This window comes from Nyctereutes procyonoides, unplaced genomic scaffold, assembly GCF_905146905.1.
Source record: "Nyctereutes procyonoides isolate TBG_1078 unplaced genomic scaffold, NYPRO_anot_genome, whole genome shotgun sequence".
NCBI lineage: Eukaryota > Metazoa > Chordata > Mammalia > Carnivora > Canidae > Nyctereutes > Nyctereutes procyonoides.
This window is the reverse complement of record NW_026575128.1, coordinates 15,508,256-15,529,157: the sequence shown is the minus strand read 5'-3', so window position 1 is coordinate 15,529,157 and position 20,902 is coordinate 15,508,256. Positions and strand designations below refer to the sequence as shown.

The 20,902-nt window shown below is 42.4% G+C and overlaps 1 protein-coding gene across 3 annotated transcripts in view; it reads right to left on the bottom strand.

Moving 5' to 3' along the window:
• Positions 1-20,902, bottom strand: part of EIF2B3 (eukaryotic translation initiation factor 2B subunit gamma) — a 143,053-nt gene that overhangs the window by 5,983 nt on the left and 116,168 nt on the right. For all 3 annotated transcript variants that reach the window (XM_055342097.1, XM_055342098.1, XM_055342096.1), the window contains one exon: positions 8,303-8,406. In XM_055342097.1, coding sequence (XP_055198072.1) covers positions 8,303-8,406 — 104 coding nt within the window. The remainder of the gene's footprint in view (positions 1-8,302; positions 8,407-20,902) is intronic.

Genomic DNA, 20,902 nt, shown 5'->3' with positions numbered 1-20,902 from the left:
AACAGGTGACTGGCCAGAAGTACCTGTGGCAGGGAGGCACTGACTACTGTGCTGGATGCGCTGGTCCATCCAGCCTAGAGGGCAGAGCAGGAAGTGTTGGGATTCTCCAGTTTAGAGTCCAGATGACTTCCCTGGCCACCTCTCTTTCAGGGGGACCATTAAAGGGCCTCCTTAATAAAATGGGGACATACAGTGTCAGAGCCAAGAGTCCATGAGATACTAAAGCCTCTGACATTCTAGGAGTTTGGCTAGCCCAGCCTTGTGCTCCCTGATGGGAGATGCCATGACTCAAAACCTCATATCTCGCATTCAGTTGTCATGCATGCATTCTGCACACAGAATAGAAAGGGTCCTTACAAAGTAAAAGGAAGGAGTACCATTATTTTGTTGGAAAGGGGGAGGAGAAGCAGCAGAAACTGTTAGGTTCCAGGTTCCAGCACACAAGAAAGGAGGGATCCCCTAGGGTGGTGGCAAATGGAGTTCATGCATTCAAATACGCGCCTATGGAGTCTAAACTCTTACAAACCACAAAAGGAAGCAGCTCCTGGCTCCAGGAGGGACTGAAAGGAGAAAGCACTGGAGGATGCTTCTACTTTTTGCTGAGCAGGAGAGAATTTACAAAGACAAAGAGGCAGGAAGGAGGTAGAAGAAACATTGTTTGGGAGTACAAACCCAAAGAGAAGAGAACAAAAGACAGACAAATGCAATGAGGTGACAGGAAGAAACAGGATAAGAAAGCAGCTTCATAAACCAGCTGAGCAGCTGCTTTTGAAACTCTGGGGACCCTTCGAAGGCCTTCCGTGGAGTCAGAGAAAAGGCTGAGTATTCTAAATCCTGTTAAAAAAATTTTATTAAGAGTTTTTGTTTTTTAATTTTTTTTAATGTAAACTGTAGGCCCAATATGGGGCTTAAACTCATGACTCCAAGATCAAGAGTTGTATGCTCTACAGACTGAGCCAGCCAGGCATCCCAATTGAATCCTATTTTATTTTATTTATTTTATTTTATTTTATTTTATTTTATTTTATTTTATTTTATTTTATATTTGTTTGTTTATTTATTTATTTGAATCCTATTGTAAGGAAATTACCAACAGGCCCCAGCTACTCAAGAAAGAAGTGTCTTTATAACCCAAGGGTAGGCCTGGGTAAGCTGGTGTGTTGAGTTAGAAGAAAGAACCAAGACCTGGGGTTGCTGAAGATCAGAAACAGCTGGGATATGGAGGCCAAATACATTTTTCCAATTGGTCTGCGAAAGATGGACTAAGGGCAGAAAAGGTTTATCGCTGATCAGATTCTATTGGCAAGCCAGGTGTGGCTTCTTCCTCTGGTCTTTTTGGAGGTTGTCTGGCAATAATTCAGGATGAAGACCCAGTTTTGTCATTTACTAGTTATGTACCTTGGGTAAATTTCAACTTTCCTTTTTGTCTTCTTTTTAAAGATTATTTATTTATTTATTTATTTATTTATTTATTTATCTATCTATCTATCTATTTATTTATTTATTTGAGAGAGAGAGAGAGAGATGGAGGCAGAGACACAGGCAGAGGGAGAAGCAGGCTCCCTGCAGAGAGCCTGATGTGGGACTCCATTGGGAGTCTCCATGATCATACTCCAGGCTGAAGGTGGCGCTAAACTGCTGAGCCACCCGGCTGCCCGAATTTCAACTTTTCAAAGTCTCTACTTTTCCACTTCATCAATTGGGTCAATAATGAATCCCTACCTCAGAGAGTTCAATAAGATGGTGTATTCGAGAACATTTTAAAGCTATAAACTGCCTGGATGGTGCAGTCAATTAAGCGTCTGACTCTTGGTTTCTGCTTGGGATCTCAGGATTGTGAGATTGATCGAACCCTGCATTGAGCCCTGTGTGTGGTGTGGCTTGGCACTCAGCACAGAGTCTGCTTGTTCCTCTCCTTCTGCTCCTCATGGCTCAAGTACAAGTTGAATCTCATATGAATCTTCAAAGCTATAAACAACTGTGAGCCAGTGGCATTCCAGGAGGAGAATGCTATCCATGCATTCAGTGCTGGGAGTTTCAGTTGGTGTGCCAGCCTTCCCACCTCACACACCATCACAGAAGAAAACATCCAAGGCTGCGGTGTCACCATTGACCAACACTTCTGCTTGAAGGGTCTCTGGTGAGGCACTAGGTGGAATGTGTCCGCCACGAATTGAATAAAAATGCCAGCCTTCCTTGTAATAAGGGCATGGACCTATGACATTAGGCTTGACCTACAGAAGCAGCCACCTCAAACTCTGGGCTGGGAACTAGTGCTACAAAGAAGTAGGAACCAGAGAGAATCCACTTCAGGCTTGCTGGGTAGTAGAAGCAGCAATCCAAGCTGTGATATCCAGCATTCAGTGAGGATGGCAGCAGAGTCCCAGCAGAATGGTATAAATCTTGGCTGAGCCCATTTTCTAGGCTTGATTCTGCAGCCATCATAGAACTGTGGGCTTAAACTCTTTATCAGCTTAAATCGGCCAGAGTTAGTTTATGATGCTTATAACGTCTTATAAAGAACGTTACTGATAAACTAGTGACACTCAGGAAAGGCCTCTCAGAAATGACCATTCTCACACACAGAGGAAGAAAGTGCTAAAATGTACAAAGAAAGGCACTGCAGAGGAGAGTTTCATCTAATCTCAAGTAGAGAGAGAAATAAAGGTGAAGGATGGTTTCAGGCCTAACCCTCACCTCCCCAATGCATTTATCAGTGTTACATGTGGGTCTTTTATCAGTGTTAAGTTTAGAAAAAAAGTAAGGAGAGATCTCATAATTGCAACCGTTTCAAATATGCCTTATGGATCCAAAATTCATTCACTCATTTGCTCCCTCCCATCTGTCCCCCACTATAAACTAGGACCTGTTCTGAGAGCTAGAAATGCATACTGAAATAAGTCCATCCTTGGCCCTAGGGATCTCAGTCTAGTAGAGAGGCACATTCATAAATAATTGCCGTAACTTGTGAGAGTACATTATTTTTTTTTTTAAATTTATTTATGATAGTCACAGAGAGAGAGAGAGAGAGGCAGAGACACAGGCAGAGGGAGAATCAGGCTCCATGCACCGGGAGCCCAATGTGGGATTCGATCCCAGGTCTCCAGGATCGCGCCCTGGGCCAAAGGCAGGCGCCAAACCGCTGCACCACCCAGGGATCCCTGTGAGAGTACTTTAATAAAGGTGTTGACAAAGTTCAGGGGTGCAAAAAAAGAAGGAATGCTTAGTTTGGCTGTGGGGAGCCATGGGAAGAATTAGGGAAGGTTCTGTAAGGAGAAAACACTTGAGACAAGTCTTCAAAAGAGGAATTCCAGAAAGAGAAGGAATGTATAAAGGTTGTGTCTCCCTGGTTGTGCCCCGGGGAGACACAACCACACTGTGTGGATGGGGAGCTCTAAGGCCCTTGGTGTGCTCCAGGAGTTCTGTGTGCTCCTCACAACATTTAATTATATTTAATTGTCACAATAAAACATAATTATTATTGTCTCAATTTTCCTAGTTTCAAAAATCGAAGGTCCAGGGATGAAAAATCTAACCTGGTGCATACCCAGTGAGTTGCACAGCTGAGATGTGAATCCAGATCTGTTTGATTCTAAAGCTCAAAAGGGAGGTATGTGGCTTTAAAAAAGGGAAGGAGAAAAAACTGAAGAAGGCCTCTGTTTGCTAGGGAGAAGGAAAATCTTGTGGCTTCTACCAATTCAGAATTGGTGGGGTTAATTCCTTCAGCAACTCTCCTACTCCACTATATTTTATTTTATTTTTAAAAAAGATTTTATTTATTCATGAGAGAGAGAGAGAGGGAGAGAGAGAGAGAGGCAGAGACATAGGCAGAGGGAGAAGGGAGAAGCAGGCTCCATGCAGGGAGGCTGACATGGGACTCCATCCCGGGTCTCCAGGATCAGGCCCTGGGCTGAAGGCGGAGCTAAACCGCTGGGCCATGGGGGACTGCCCCTCCACTCTATTTTAGATGTAGAAATAAAAAGGAATTAGCCATTCTTATTGATCTTGAGGTTTTTTGTCTACTTTTTGTTTAAAAACATCCAGCCAAATTATGGACCATTCAAATTCTTAGCCCAGCAGAGAAACACTGATGTTTCTATGTCTCTTATGTACTACACAGGCATACCTCAGAAATATTTCATGTTCGGTTCCACTGCAATAAACTGAGTATCCTACTAATGCAAGTCAAATTAATTTTTTGGTTTCCTAGTGCCTATAAAGTCATGTTTATACTATACGGTAGTCTATTAACTGTGTAATAGCATTATGTCTTAAAAAACCAGTTTACATACATTAAAAAAATACTTTATTGTTAAAAAATGCTATCATCTGAGCTTTCAGTGAGTCATCATCTTTTTGCTGGTAGAGGGTCTTGCCTCAATGTTGATGGCTGCAGCCTGGTCAGGGAGGTGGATGCTGAAGGCTGGCATGGCTATGGCAATTTCTTTTTCTTTTTCTTTTTTTTAAAGATTTTATTTATTCATGAAAGACAGGCAGAGACATAGGCAGAGGGAGCAGGCTCCCTACTGGGAGCCAGATGCGGGACTCGATCCTAGGACCCAGGGATCACAACTTGAGACAAAGGCAGATGCTCAACCACTGAGCCACCCAGGTGCCCCCCTCCTTTTTTTTTAAAAAGGCAATTTCTTAAAATAAGACAAGGAAGTTTGCCACACTGATTGACTCTTCCTCTCAGAAATGATTTCCCGATAGCATGTGATGTAGTTTGATAGCATTTTACCCACAGAACTTCTTTCAAAATTGGAGTCAATCCTCTGAAACCCTGCAGCTGCTTTAGCAACTAAGTCTATGGAATGTCCTAAATCCTTTGTTGTCATTTCCACAATCTTCACAGCATCTTCGCCAGGAGTAGATTCCATCTCAAGAAATCACTTTGTTTGTCCATAAGATGTAACTCCTCATCTGTTCAGGTTTTATCATGAGATTGCAGCATTTCAGTCACATTTTCAGACTCCACTTCTAATTCTAGTTCTCTTGCTCTTTCCACCACATCTGTAGTTACTTCCTCCCCTGAAGTCTTAAACCCCTCAAAGTCATCCATGAGGGTTGGAATCACCTTCTTCCCAAGTCCTATTCATGTTGCTATTTTGATCTCTTCTTGTGGATCACAAATTTTCTTTTTTTTTTTTTAAGATTTATCTATTTATTTTATATATAGAGAGATCATACGAATATGGAAGGAAGGAGAAGGAAAGGGAGAGAGAGGGTTTTTTTTAAAAAAAGATTTTATTTATTTATTCATGAGAGACAGAGAGAGAGCCAGAGACATAGGCAGGGGGAGAAGATCCCAGGACCCCGGGATCACATCTGAGCCAAATGCAGTGCTCAACTGCTGAGCCACCCCGGTGCCCTGGAGAGAGATCTTAAGCAGACTCTTTATTGAGTGTGGAGCCCAATGCAGGGCTCGATCTCATGACCCTGAGATCATGACCTGAGCCAAAATCAAGAGGCAGATGCTCAACTGACTGAACCATCCAGGTACCCCTGAACCAGAAATGTTCTAAGAACATTTAGAATGGTGAATCCTTTCTAGATGGTTTCATTTTACTTTGCCCACATCCATCAGAGGAATCACTCTGTATGGTAGCCTTAAGAAATGTACTTCTTTTTTTAGAGAGAGAGAGGGAGAGAGAGCATGAGTGAGCAAGTGGGGTGGGGGAGGAGTAGTGTGTGGGGGAGGGGCAGAGGGAAAGAATCTTAAGCAGGCCTAGAATGGAGCCTAATTGGGCTTGATCTCATGACCCTGAGATCATGACCTAAGCCAAAATCAGGAGTCAGATGCTTAACTGAATGAGCCACTGAAGTGTGTCAAGAAATATATTTCTTGGGATCCCTGGGTGGCGCAGCGGTTTGGCGCCTGCCTTTGGCCCAGGGCGCGATCCTAGAGACCCGGGATCGAATCCCATGTCGGGCTCCCGGTGCATGGAGCCTGCTTCTCCCTCTGCCTGTGTCTCTGCCTCTCTCTCTCTCTGTGACTATCATAAGTAAATAAAAATTAAAAAAAAAAATTCTTAAAAAAAAAAAAAAAGAAATATATTTCTTAAATAATAAGACTTTTATTCTTTGATCTGTGGGCTGCAGAATGGATGTTGTGTTAGGCATGAAAACAATATGAATCTTATTGTACATCTCCACCAGAGTTCTTGGGTGACCAAGTGCATCATTAATGAACAGTATTCTGAAAATAATTTTTTTTCTAAGGAGTAATTCTCAACAGTGAGGTTAAACTATTTAGTAACTCATGCTATAAACATCCAGGCTTTGTTGTTGCATGTATAGAACATAGGCAGAGTAGATTTAGCATAATTCTTTTTTTAAAGATTTTATTTATTTATTTATTCATGAGAGAGAGAGAGAGAGAGAGAGAGAGAGAGAGAGAGAGAGAGAGAGGCAGAGACACAAGCAGACTCCATGCAGGGAGCCTGACATGGGACTCGATCCCAGGACTCCAGGATCACGCCCTGGGCCGAAGGCAGGAGCTAAACCTCTGAGCCACCAGGACTGCCCTACTTCTCCTTTATAGGAAGTCCTAGATGGCATCTTCTTCCAATATAAGGCTGTTTAGTGTGGCTACCTTCATTAATTGTCTTATAGACAGATCTTTTGGATAACTTACTGGAGCTTCTCTCTCAGCTCTTGCTGCTTCACCTTGTATCTCTATGTTATGGAGATGGCTTCTTTCTTCCAAACTCATGAACCTACCTGTGGTAGTTTCCAACTTTTCTTCTGAAGCTTCCTTACCTGTCTCAGCCTCCACAGAATTAAAGAGAGAGTAAGGGCCTTGCTCTGGTTAAGCTTTGGTTTAAAGGGAATATTGTGGCTGGTTTGATCTTCTACTCAGACCACTCAAACTTTCTCCATATCAGCAATAAAGTGGTTTTGCTAATCATTTGTGTGCTCGCTACAGTAGCACTTTTCATTTCCTTCAAGAACTTTTCTTTTGAATTCACAACTTTGCTGTTTGGCACACAAGGCCCAGCTTTCATCCTATCTTGGCTTTTTTTTTTTTTTTTTAAAGATTTTATTTATTTATTCATAGAGACACACAGAGAGAGAGAGAGGCAGAGACACAGGCAGAGGGAGAAGCAGGCTCCATGCAGAGGGCCCTACGTGGGACTCGATCCAGGGTCTCCAGGATCACGCCCTGGGCTGCAGGCGGCGCTAAACCGCTGCACCACCGGGGCTGCCCCTTATCTTGGCTTTTAATGTGCCTGCCTCACTTAAAAGCTTGAATCATTTCTAGCTTTAGATTTCAAGTGAAAGACCTGCAACTTTTCCTTTCACTTAAACACTAGAGGCCATTGTACCGTTATTAATTGGTCTAATTTTAATATTGTCTCTCAGGGAATAGGGAGGCTAGAGGCTAGGAAAGAGGGTAATGACTGGTTGGTCAAGAGTAAGAACACACACAAGGTTTATCAGTTAAATTCACCATTTTATATGGATGCAGTTCATGGAGTCCCTCCCCCCTTCTCCATTACAATAGTAACATCAAAAATCACTGACCACAGATCACCATAACAAATATAATAATAATGAAAAAGTTTGAAATACTGCAAGAATTACCAAAATGTGACAGAGAGACATGGAGTGAGCAAACACTGTTGGAAAAATGGCACCCACAGACTTGCACAACACAAGGTTGCAACTAACCTTCAATTTGTAAAAGACATACAGTATCTGTGAAGCACAATAAAAAGAAGTGCAATAAAACAAGATCTGTACAAGGTATGCCTGTACAGTTTTTCTCCAGCTACAGACCAGAGCTAACAGCATAGCTCGTAACATCACCTTGAAGAGAACAGAAGCCTCTGAGTGAATGGTTTCTAAAGAAGCTGCTAACCTTTCTCTGGGCCAGGAACCTATGGGACCACGTCTCTTTAAATATCAGGTCAGACAAGGTACTCAAGGAGTTTAGGAGGTCAAAAGCTAGTTTCGTTGCTTTTGTTGGATTGCTGGCCTTTCTCACTTATGTCTAAGAGCCACTATGAATATTTGGTAATACTCTGGGGGCCATTCGATCTTTTTGGTATGTTTTTAAATTTTAGATAATAAGGCTGCATATATTTATATGTAAGATAAATTCCTAAAAATGGAACTGTTAAGTCAAAGGCAAAAGGTTTGACAGTGATGTCCATCCCCCTCCAAAATGGCTTTATTGATTCATGTTCTCCCCCACAGAGCATGCCTGTGCTTCTTCCTTAATTGTCACTGACACTGTGCACCATCTACACTACCGTGCTAAGTAAAAAATGGCATCTGTGATTGCAATTTGGTTTACCTTTGGCTTCAATCCTCTGGCCATTTCCAATTAGGCAGTTCTTGATGTCCGCTCCCTTCTCGATCACAGCATTGTTGCAGATAACGCTGCCCTGGATGTTGCTTCTGTAATACAGTAGCCAAGTTAAAGAGTGTCCATGGCTCTCATCACCATCCTCACCACTGTGGGTTGGGGCTCTTCAATGGGCTAGGAATAGAGGCTCCATCCAATTAATGGCTACATGCCTCAAGTTATCACTAGGAGACAGAATGGCTTAGCTGGGCTAACAGTAGATTTGACTTTAGCAAAGTCCAGAGTTTAGATATGCTCATAATGATCTTTCCCACAATGGCTTGACAACTGCAGACCCTATGACTTGTTTTTTAGGTATCCCAGACCTGGAGGTCTAAACTCTACCCAGTCTCTCCTTTTTTGGTGTGGGGTGTGGCACTAGTCCCATACTGACCCATCAATCTGGCTTCTCACTTGGAAATATATTCCAAATTTCATTTAAGACTTAGATTAAAAAAAAAAAAAGACTTAGATTCCATGAATCTTCCTAGGAAATCAGCTATGGAAACAATAGATGCCCCACAGCTCTCACTACAGACTCTGGTTAATCAAAACCATACTCATTTAGAAAACCAAAACCAAAACCCAATGTTTTTTAAAACTAGCTCCATGCCACATCAAAGACTACTATAGATCCTAAAGCCAAGCCACACTCTCAAGAGTAGCACCTCTTGCTTTTAGCATCTGAATGTTGAAGGAGCATCTTTCTGGCTCCTGAAGACCTGGTGAGTGAGAAGAAAGGTCCTTTTGAAAGTCTTCACTAGGTACCCACTGCCTACCTACTCCTAGGTACTATGCTAATATTTTTTTTTTAAGATTTTATTTATTTATTCATGATAGAGAGAGAGAGAGGCAGAGACACAGGCAGAGGGAGAAGCAGGCTCCATGCCGGGAGCCGACGCAGGACTCGATCCCAGGACTCCAGGATCGCGCTCTGGGCCAAAGGCAGGCGCTAAACCGCTGAGCCACCCAGGGATCCCCTATGCTAATATTCTATGTACATGATAGGAGTAACTTACAAATCTAGCCATTTCACCAGAAAAATCATCTGGGCAGTGTAAAAAATAACAAACAAAGACACCCTCATTGTCCTGGCTTCCATTAATCTTTTTTGGTAGGTCTGAGATGGGGGTGCCTCACGTACTTAATTAGAAAAAAATTACATAAAAAAAAAAGAAAAGAAAAAAATTACATGATTCTGGGAGTATCATTTTTGCCTCTGATGCAGTACCAATAAGAAACACATTTTGCAGATGAGGTAACAGATTTAGGGAAGTTAAACCATTTACCCTAAACCACATAATTGCCAAGTAGCAGATTCAAATCCAGATCTGCCTGACTCTAGAATCCATACATTTAATCATAATGCCATATAAAGAAATCGAGGGAAGACAAGACTGGAGGAAGCTTGCTTGGAACTGCCAACTTGCTTTTCTGAGCCAAATGGCTGGCTCTGTGAAAAGGAAGGGCTCTGTCCTACCAAGGGAATATTCACTGCCCTCAAGAGTCAGAAGTGGGCAGCTAGAGGGGAGAAGGAAGGTGAGTAGGAAGGGTGTGAGCATCCATTTAAGCAAACAAAACAAAACAAAACACCAATTAAGGAAAAATCCTCAGGCAACCCAGAAGGCAGGGGGGATGGGAGGAGGAGACATTCCAAAGACTGAAACTATTAATGCACAGGCCATTACAAAAGATTCTTCCCAAATGCCAAAACTTTAGTAAAATGCAGAAAAGGAATTCTAGCCCGTTATGGCATTCCAGAGTCTTCTTTATCTCTATTCTTCTGGAAGGTTAAAATCGGTCAGAAAGCAGCAGAAGGCCAAAGCTACAGCACCTCTGTGGTGTGGGCTAGAGATAGGCAGACAGTATTAGTTTATTTTTTTGGCTTAAATTCAGGATACACTAAAAAAAAATAAAAAAAATAAAAAAAAATAAAAATAAAAAAAAATTGGGATACATAGTGGGTCAGCATTAAGAGACCTTTCAGAACTTGCCAACTTGCCTTCTGCTTTAGGCAAAGGAGTCCAATAAGCAGTTGGGGTGGTTTCTGCTTCTTGATGAAAATTCTCCCAAAAAGAGTAGTAAGGAAGTATAGAAAGCCTCAGAAACAGGCTTCTGGGACACAGCAGGCTCATAATTGGCTACTAGTTTGTATTGAAAAGTCTCCTGTCTTTTTTCAAAGTGGGAGTAGGAGAATACTTCCTGCTCAGTAGTTTAAGAGCCTGAATGCATGCTCTGGAGCTAGGGAAGGGGTAAACATAGTTGGCAGACAAGAAACAGCCTAGAGGAATTGAAGCGGCCATAATTAGAGACTACTACATGGCTATTTTGGAATTTGGGATCTAAATGGGAACCATTTCTGGAAGGAAGAGGCTAGAGTGACTGAGGTCAGATTCCCATAGCAATGGAGAGCCTGGTTCTCCTTAGGTCTGGCAAGTCTGATTGAGGTGTTCAGGAACCCTGTCTCATTTATTTTATGTATAACTCCCTCTAAGAAACATAAACTACCAATGTAGAGTCTGCAGATGTGATGGGGGAAAAGTGGGTTAATTGAAAAGAAGTTGGGGGCTCTCCTGAAGCTCTTGGTCAATAGATCTGTGGAAGGCTTAGAGATGAACACCTGACAAAATGTGAAGCTCTTTTCTGCCATTCGTTTCTTCATTGTTTCCTATTGCCACTACTACGGTCACAAGTCACCTCCATTAGCAAGGCTGAGGTATTCAGGAAAAATGTCAAGTCAATACAGCTTTCCGCCTAATCAGAAGCAAATTCCAAGATTAAGGATTTTATTGAAAGTGTGTATGTGCTCCTGCTAGAGAGGAAGGACTGATACTACCTCATCAAATAAGCCCTCTCCATGGTGCCAATCTATAATAACGGCTTTGCCTTTTCTGCTCCGTGTGTAAAGTGGAGGGGAGGTGACTTCCTCTATGGCTCAAGAAAAGAACTGGCCCAATTCCAAAACTATGGTTTTTGCAATGTAGTTTTAACTCTTAGCTTGATACTAAGGACTCCACTGTGCTAATACCAGTTGTGTTTTCTAAGAAGCCATTCAGATGGCTAAGATTAATAGGATTTTGGTCCTAATTTCTAGTTGGTGGGGTTAAATTATTATTTTTTTTGAGGAGGGGGAAGGGCAAAAGGAGCAGGAGAAAGAATCTTAACCGTTCCACACACAGCTCAGAGCTGAGCCAAAGGCTGGGCTCATTTCTACAACCCAGAGATCATGACCTGAACCAAAATTGAGTCTGATGTTTGACAGTCTGAGGGATCCAGGAGCCCCTTGGTGTGGTTAAATCTTAGGCTAAACTGTAGGCTTTGGGGAATTACCCTGAAAATTCTAAGACTTCAGTGGAGAAGACCATGAGAAAAAAACAGAGGTCTACAGTAAGATCTGTAGATCCACTGCTTGGCCAAGCACACTAGGCCATACTATGTTGTGGCCTAGGACATAAGGAAGAAGTCCTGGCCAGGGAAGCAAGAGGGCCTCCAAATTCTAGTTGCTCTTCTGGTTTTGGTTAGAAGTTTCTTCAGTTTATTACAGAAATAAAAGGAACTCACATGACTCTGATGTCGAATATTTCTCAGTCATTACACAAAGCATTTTATGTTCATTATGTAACTTAATCCTTTTAGCAAGCCTACAGGGATGGTGGTATTTATTCTAATTTTTACAGGGAAACTTTAGGCTCACAGAAGTTGAGCAATGTGCCCAAGCCTACACAGTGGTAACTCTCCATTGTGTGAGGGACTCGGACTTGGCTGGTGACTGGGCAGTATTTGGCAAAGAGCCATGAAACTTTTCAGTAACTGAAGACAGGCAGGTTTTCTTTAGACAGAAGCTGGTAGGCTTTCTAAACTTACTCATAGTCTTGGGTGAGAAAAGAGTATGGAATTGGAGATACGCATAGTTTTTCTAGTCGCATGACTAAAGCCTGACTTTAGGCCAGCTCACTACTTTAGTCCAAAGATAATGGTTGAGTCACCTGGATTTCCTCAGAGGCAAGAGCCTCTAAACCTTAGCCCAAGGGATCCTGTCTAAGAGTCCCTCTAGATGAAGAATCATGTATTATTATTATTAATTAAAGATTTTATTTATTTGACAGAGCAATAATAAAAGCACAAGCAAGGGGAGAGGGTAGGCAGAGGGAGAGGAAGAAGTAGGCTCCCTGCTGAGCTGGGAGCCCCATGTGGGGCTTGATCCCAGGACCCTAAGATCATCACCTGAGCTGAAGACAGACGCTTAACCCACTGAGCCACCCAGGCACCTTGCATGCATTTTTTTTTAATTTTTATTTTATTTATGATAGTCACACAAAGAGAGAGAGAGAGAGGCAGAGACATAGGCAGAGGGAGAAGCAGTCTCCATGCACCGGAGCCGATGTGGGATTCGATCCGGGTCTCCAGGATCGCGCCCGGGCCAAAGGCAGGCGCCAAACCGCTGCACCACCCAGGGATCCCCCTTGCATGCATTTTTTTAAAAAAATTTTATTTATTTATGATAGTCACACACAGAGAGAGACAGAGGCAGAGACACAGGCAGAGGGAGAAGCAGGCTCCATGCACCGGGAGCCCGACGTGGGACTCGATCCAGGGTCTCCAGGATCGCGCCCTGGGCCAAAGGCAGGCGCCAAACCGCTGCGCCACCCAGGGATCCCCCTTGCATGCATTTTTAATGAAGTATTCCAGGCACAGAAAAAAGTCTGTATTAGTAGACAATATCGTTTTCCATGTTTTAAGATGTATATAAATAAATAAATAAGATGTATATAAATATATACATATATAATTCTCTATGTATCCCTCTGCAACTTGGTTTTTTTCCGTTCAACATCATATTTGTGAGATTTACCAGGTTAATTCATGTAATGAGACATAATGCTGAGAAATATCTCACCTTCCTGTCTATGGTCAGTCTTGCTCCTGGTTCTCAGATGAAAATGTACTGGCTTCAGTGAGAAGGCTGAAAATGTCCTCCCTTAAGTTCCATGTGTCTCTCTTTACTATGTAAAGTTTTGGTGGTGAGAAATGTCTCCCTTCTAAGAAACCTAAGTCCTTTTATTCCCTAAACAGAAGCTAAGAAAAAGAAGGGTTTGGAGGGAATTAAAGAAATGAAGTAGTAACCTCAAAGAATTAAGATGTAGTATTCTCCATCCAAGAAGATGGGTTTAGTAGAGGCAAGGAATGAGTCAAAAGTCCTAAGGAACCCCTTTAAGTACAGGGGATCTTTCTAAAGGTTCACAATGTGGGTATGTCCAATAGTTGTTGTGGATGATATTCTTGGACTTGTGGCGGAGTTGATTCATTTGTTGTCGACTTTTGTTGTTGGGGGGGTAGGTTGGTACTATGTGGGTTGGGCTGGGGGGGTTGGATGCTGGGATGGGGGTGTAGATTAAGTTAAATGGGTGTGATTGTGGGGAAGAGGAAGGAAGGAAGGAAACAGGAGGGAGGAAGGCAGGCAGGATGGAAGGGAGAGCGCGAGAGAGAGCAGGGAGCGAGAGGGAGAGAGAGAGAGAGGGAAGGGAGGGAGGGAGGGCGCGGCGGTGAGGGCGGGAGGGAGGACGGGAGGCGGGTGGGGGATGGGAAGGACGGGGGTAGTTTATGGCGTCTTTTGGGTGGGGGACACTTTATGGACTGTTCTAGGGATGGGATGGGGGCAGGGGGGTCTCTGCTCCGAGTGCACTGGTTTAGGGAGGTTGTGTGCTGAGGGATTGATGGTTGGGGTAGAAGCGTGATGTGCCGGGGGTATATTTATTTTTTGATTTATTTTCATGAGAGACACAGAGAGAGAGGCAGAGACACGGGCAGAGTGAGAAGCAGGCTCCATGCAGGGAGCCCGATGCGGGACTCGATACCAGGACCCTGGGATCATGCCCTGAGCCAAATGCAGACGCTCAACCACCGAACTACTCAGGTGCCCCTAAGCCATAGGATTCTTAGGTCACGATCGTTTCTCCTCCAAATTTTCTAAATGTTGTCACAAAAAAGTCTGAGGACAGCCCTCCTATGTGGCTCAATGGTTTTCTTTCTTTCAGTTCCATATGCCTTGAGATTTTGCAAAAGAGATGTTTGCCAATTCTCCTTTGGTTTACCCATGCCCTTATTCCTTATTCTGGTTGAATTTTGGTGTTCTCTTTGGATCTGATTTACATTCCATTGTGTCTGGAAGATATTCTTTAGTCTGTATACAGGTATGTGGTGTTATCTAGTTTTTCGTTTTTTTTTATTTTATTTTTTTTTGTTTTAAAGATTTTATTTATTTATGAGAGACATAGAGAGAGAAGCAGAGACACAGGCAGAGAAGAAGCAGGCTCCCCGGAGGGAGCCTGATGTGGGACTCCATCGCAGGACCCTGGGATCATACCCTGAGCCAAAGGCAGATGCTCAGCCACTGAGTCACCCAGGTGCCCTAGTATTATCTAGTTTTATAATAGATGAAGCTTCCTTTTCTAGTTTTGTTTGTATGTTTTTATTTTGGTGAGTTTCAAGGAATGAAGCACTCCACACGTTTTTTTCTAGAAGTAGACACAGCTTTTGGCCAATTATAATTATAGCAGGGGAGGTTAAATCAGAAATTTCTATTTCTCATTTGGAAAATACAAGATATCTAGTATATAAGAGATACAGTATTAGCTATTAAGAGATACAAAGATATAGGAAAACCATTTCGGTATTCAAGGAAACCTACAGTTGAGGGAAAAAAAAATGCACTAAATGGCACACGAGCATACATTAAGTGTTATGGGTGCACAGGGAACAGAAGTGGGGGACGTAATTTCTGGCTGGGACAATTCAAGAAGGCTGCATGCAGGAGCTGGAATACATATTGGATCTTGAAAGATGAGTAGGAGGATTTCTATAGGTAAAGATCTCTAGAGAGAGGCAATTGAGGCAGAGTGAATGTCAGGAATAAAGGGGAGTGGAGTAGAAAAGTAAGGGGCCCAGTGAGCAGGGCAGTCAGTTGAGTGTAGGTGAAGAGGACGCTCAGGGGTAACAGTGGGAAGCAATAATGTATTGTTTGGCTCTGAGCGCTGCATTTGCTGCCTGTAGTAGCACAGAAAATCTAGATGAAAACTTGGCTCCCTGGCCTGCCTGCCTGCATGTGAAAGAACTACTTTACACTGCTGCTTGGGTCACTCAATTTGGACTAGGAGGAGCTACAGGAGATGTTGCACAAGACCAGAGAGCCAATGAGACAGAACACAGAACTGATACTGAAGCCTCGACAATGAAGTTTTCACTAGGCTTTGAATTGCTGGGGATCGGCTGTCATACAACTTGGAATTTCTACCAAAAACTGAAAATGAGAAAGACAGGCAGGAGCCTTGTCTGCAGTCTTGCCTACACGTTCCCCAAGGTGGTCCTATTAGCATGCTTCAAGCCCTGAGCACCTTGGGCAGATGTCCAAGCCACTGTCCAGAAAGCCTCGGCAGCTCACCACTGCTGGCAGAGACAAGCAAGCCCGGAATATGAGAAACCCCCTTCTGGATAAATTCATGCTCCTACTCTGCCACTCAGTTCAGATATAACAGCAACAGGGTAATAAAGTCTCATGCGACTGCAATTTAATTACTTTTCCCAAATTTACCATAAGTAATTAAAACTAAATGACCTGGAAATAATGGGAAAAGGTTCATATGGGATGCAGGATGTCTGATCTTATCACCAGGAGGTAATTTGCCCCAGATTGGGTAATATCTAATGCTTCCCTAGTCATTAGCCTCATGTAGGCTGCCTACATCTCCCCTTCAAGTTTTTTAGTTGAAAAATAGCAGCCACCGCCATCTAAACCTTTACTGTTTCCTTAGCTTATAAACCCATCCAAGATTATACCTCCTCCAAAACAGCAATGGACTCTAGGGCATTATGCTAGCATTATCTATGAATTTCTCTCATATGAGCAAGCTGGAGTTTCCTATGGAACCTTGGTTCCTTACCAAGTCTCTTCATGTCAATTCAGGACATCAACACTGGACTTTAAAGAGGTGCCAGAGAGTTGCTCCTTTGTCTGTCCGCCCACGAGAGGGGAGGAGGAGTTTGCTAATTAGAGCAAATGGGAAAGTTATAGCATTGTCTTCCTCAGGTCTGAGGCAGGATGAGACACAGTGGAAGTTATAAAGCTTCATGAACTACTCTGGAATTAGGTGATCGAATGGATAAAGGCAAGTGTGGTTCTGGTTTTCAGAAAAATGGTGATACCATGATTCATGCATGAATCTGGAATGGGACATAGAATTGCAAGGGTGCAATGAATAGAAAGTATGGAATTCCGTAATTTGCTCATCTATAAGAATGCATAAGCTGAGCCAGGTGACTTCTGTGGCCCCAACTCACTAACATTCCCGGACTCAGTGTTAGAACTAGATCATGAGAAATCTGGAAGTTCAAACTGTATTCTAAAGGTAATGGGAAGTCTTCAAAAAAGTTTTTACAACAGGGACATGATCAGAGGTATCCTTTAGGAAGACAACACTGACAACATGCCACCTCTGTGAAATGAGAGAAAACAATGAGGGGGATGATGACGATAAACAAATAACAGCTAACATTTTTTTTTGACAGCTAACATTCTATGTTCATGCACTCACTCTTCTAAGTGCTTTTGTTTATTAATTTAGTACTCCCAATAAACCTACAAGATAGTTTCAATTTTTACCCCATTTTACAGTGAGAAAATCACGCACAAAGATGTCAAGTCAATTCCTTAAGTGACTAGTAAGTGACAGAAGCAGGATTCAGTCTGGCAGCCTGACTCCAAAATTCATGTTCTAATCCATAGAAGGAATGGCACAAGGGCAGATTGGGAAGAATAAGAGGAAATAGAAACAGCAAAATAACTTAGAGAACACCATAATGATTCAGGAAGAGGTCTTTGGGGGTCTGATCTCTCTTCTCAGTCACAAACTGGCTACTAGATACCACCACATACTTGGATATCTTAGAGATACTTCCAACTTCATGTGCCCCTTAACAAAGCCTTTTCTCCCCACAAATCTGCTCCTCCTTCACCCTTCCTCATCTGAGTATACCACCACCTACCTTGTTTTGCCAACTAGAAACTTGGGCTTCACCTACCAACTGTCCTCTCCCTCACCCCTTAGATTCCTTCCTTGTCCTTTCCTTGTTAGTCACCTAAGATTCCTTTTCTTGTCTAAAATTTTTGATGTTCCCCAAGGCCTTGTCTTGGTTTCTTTTCTTTTAAGGCCACACACCTCCGGGTGATCTCCTCTACTCCCACAGCTTCAGTTACCATCTCTATGCCCACCACTCTCTCAAACCTGTACTTCAAACACAGGTTCCTTTCCTGAGCTCCATGCCTGCACATCAAGTCCTGCATGTCAAGGCCACCTGCCAGGAACTCATCTTATCCCATATGGAACTCGTCATTTCCCTGCCTCCCACTCTGATGATTTCTATCTTAGTGAATAGAACACCAGAAACCTTATTGCTCAAGTAAGAAATCTGGAAGTTTTCCCTAATTTCTCTTTCACTTGACATTTCCAGGCAATCACCAAGCTATTCATAGTTTTTAATCACCTTATTATTTCTCTTCCCTACTGCCACTGCTACTGCCTTAGTTTAGGACCTCTTCTATTTTACCAGGATTGTTTCAGTAGTCTTCCTGCCTCCACGTTTACCCTCCTCACATCACTCTCTATGGTGTAGCCAAAATGATCTTCATAAAATGTGGATTTTTATGTTATCCCTTTCCTTTAAACTCTTAAATTACTGTTACCTATTAAACTTCTTAGGGGACAGTCCATGATTTGGCCCTTGGTCATCTGTATAGCCTTGTCTCCTATGTATCTATTCTTCTTTGAATTCTGTATTTCAGTTATTATGAATTATTTATCATTCTTTCATATAACAAGTATTTATTGAGTTCCTGTAGGCCCTCAAGATATAACAGTGAAAGAAAAGAAAAGGTACCTACATTCTCAAACTAACATTTATTTGAGACAGGTAAACAGGATAAAGCTAGACAGTGTTAATGCTGGGAAGGAAATAAAGCAGGTTGATGTAGCAGAGAATATTGGGACAGATTACTTCCTTTTATTATTTTTTCAAAGATTTTACTTATTTATCATGAGAGACATAGAGAGAAGACAGAGACACAGGCAGAGGGAGAAGCAGGCTCCATGCAAGGAGCCCAATGTGGGACTCGATCACGGAACTCTGGGATCATGGTCTGGACCAAAGGCAGACACTCGGGATCTCTGGGTGGCTCAGTGGTTTAGCGCCTGCCTTTGGCCCAGGGTGTGATCTTGGACTTCTGGGATTGATTCCCACATTGGGCTCCCTGCGTGGAGCCTGCTTCTCCCTCTGCCGGTGTCTCTGCCTCTCTCTCTGTATCTCATGAATAAATTGATAAAATTTAAAAAGAAAAAAATAAAAAACAAAACAAAGGCAGACACTGAACTGCTCAGGCGTCCCACTTCCTTTTATTTTTTAAAGATTTATTTACTTATTTTATATATATAGAGAGAGACTGTGTGTGTGTGTGTGTGTGTATGTGTGTGTGTATGTGTGTATGCGTGCCTACAAGCAGGGAGGAGGGGCAGAGAGGGAGGGAGAGAGAATCTCAAGTAGACTCTGCAGCTGAGCACAGAGCCTGATGTGGGGCTCAATCTCACGATCCTGAGATCATGACCTGAGCCAAAACCAAGAATCAGACACTCAACTAAGCTGCCCAGGTATCCTGGTACAGATTATATCTGACAGGATAGTCAATGAAGTCTCTTCTTAAGTGATGAAATTCAAGCTAAGATCAAAATGAAGAGATGTTTCTGGAATAAGATATGCTCTCACACTTCACACTCTTGATGTATCTAGAACATTCCTTTCTGCAGCCCAGTGGGACGCTACTCATTTTTCAAGATTCAGCTCAAGGGTTATATCCTTAATTAAGTTCTTTCCTGACTCGTTTCTCCTTTTTGACTATACAGATTTCTACCACGACACTCAGGCAGTCTTGAGCATCCAGTGGGTCTTTGTGTTTGATGAAAGAGTAAAATACCTGAGACAGAACTCTACGATCAGTGATGGGCTGGAGCCAGCCTGTTCTGCTTGTTTACTGATACTTTTGGAGAGCTGGTTGTTAACAATTTATTAGCACACCACTGGTAGCAGCGTACCACAAAATACTGACCTTTTTCTTGGCAGTTAAATTTATATATAGAGGCATATATCCTTTAAGAAATTATTATTATTATTGTTATTTTTGAGAGAGAAAATAAGTAGGAGGAGGGGCAGAGGGAGAGGGAAAAGCAGGCTCCCCCCTGAGCAGGGAGCCCAATGTGGGGGTTGATCCCAGGACCCTGAGTTTATGACCTGAGCTGAAGTCAGATGCTTAACCAGCTGTGCCACCTAGGTGCCCTAACGCATGTATGTATCTAAAAACAAATCTTTCTGAAGGCTTTATTATGAAAAACAGCAGTCTTATGTTCCCCCTATTCATTTCCTTTTTCCCATAGACAACTTTTTAGACTTATTTTTTTCAGACTTATTTTTGATGAGTATTTTAGCATTTACCTCCCCATCTCTATATAATAACATTTTTATATTATTACTTCTTGATTTTTTAGCTTTGGGTATTATCAACAGACTTCCCACAATGGAAGACGCAGATTTAGCTTTCTCCCTGTTCTCTCTTTTTCTTCCTATCCCTCATCCTTTCAATACTGTTACAGCATTATTTTGGTCTACAGAGTTTGACTACATAAATTCTGTTTCATAGTTGAAATACATAGTGAACTATGATGTCTTTTCCTTTCGTGTACAACTTTTTAAACAGAGTTCATAATTGTTTTGTTTTTGTTAGATAGTATTCTATGCTATTACTAATCCAACCCAAACTTTTAGCCAGTTGTTTAAATCTTTCAAGATGTGTATATGCATCTGGTATTTTATCACTTTCATCTTCTTGAATAAGTGCTTTGTGGATTACACTCTGGGCTAACCGCTCCCTTTATGCTCGTGCATAGTTGTCATCCTTGGATCTGCCTTCAGTATCATCCTATGGATTCTTTTTGCTTTTTTAGAGTTGGATCTCTTTTTAAATATTTTTTTAAAGATTTTATTTTATTATTTTTTTTAATTAATTTATTTATTTATGATAGTCACAGAGAGAGAGAGAGAGGCAGAGACACAGAGGGAGAAGCAGGCTCCATGCACCGGAAGCCCGATGTGGGATTCGATCCCGGGTCTCCATGATTGCGCCCTGGGCCAAAGGCAGGCGCCAAACTGCTGCGCCACCCAGGGATCCCAAGATTTTATTTTTAAAAAATAAAGATTTTATTTATTTATTTATTCATGAGAGAGAGAGAGAGAGAGAGAGAGAGAGAGAGGTAGAGACACAGGCAGAGGGAGAAGCAGGCTCTATTGCAGGGAGCCCAATGTGGGACTCGATCCCAGGTCTCTAGGATCAGGCCCTGGGCTGAAGGCAGCACTAAACCGCTGAGCCACCCGGGCTGCCCTGGATCTATTGTATCTTATCTCTTTGGTTTACTCTTCGTTTTGGTGGAACACATCTAGAAAAGTTTTTGAGAC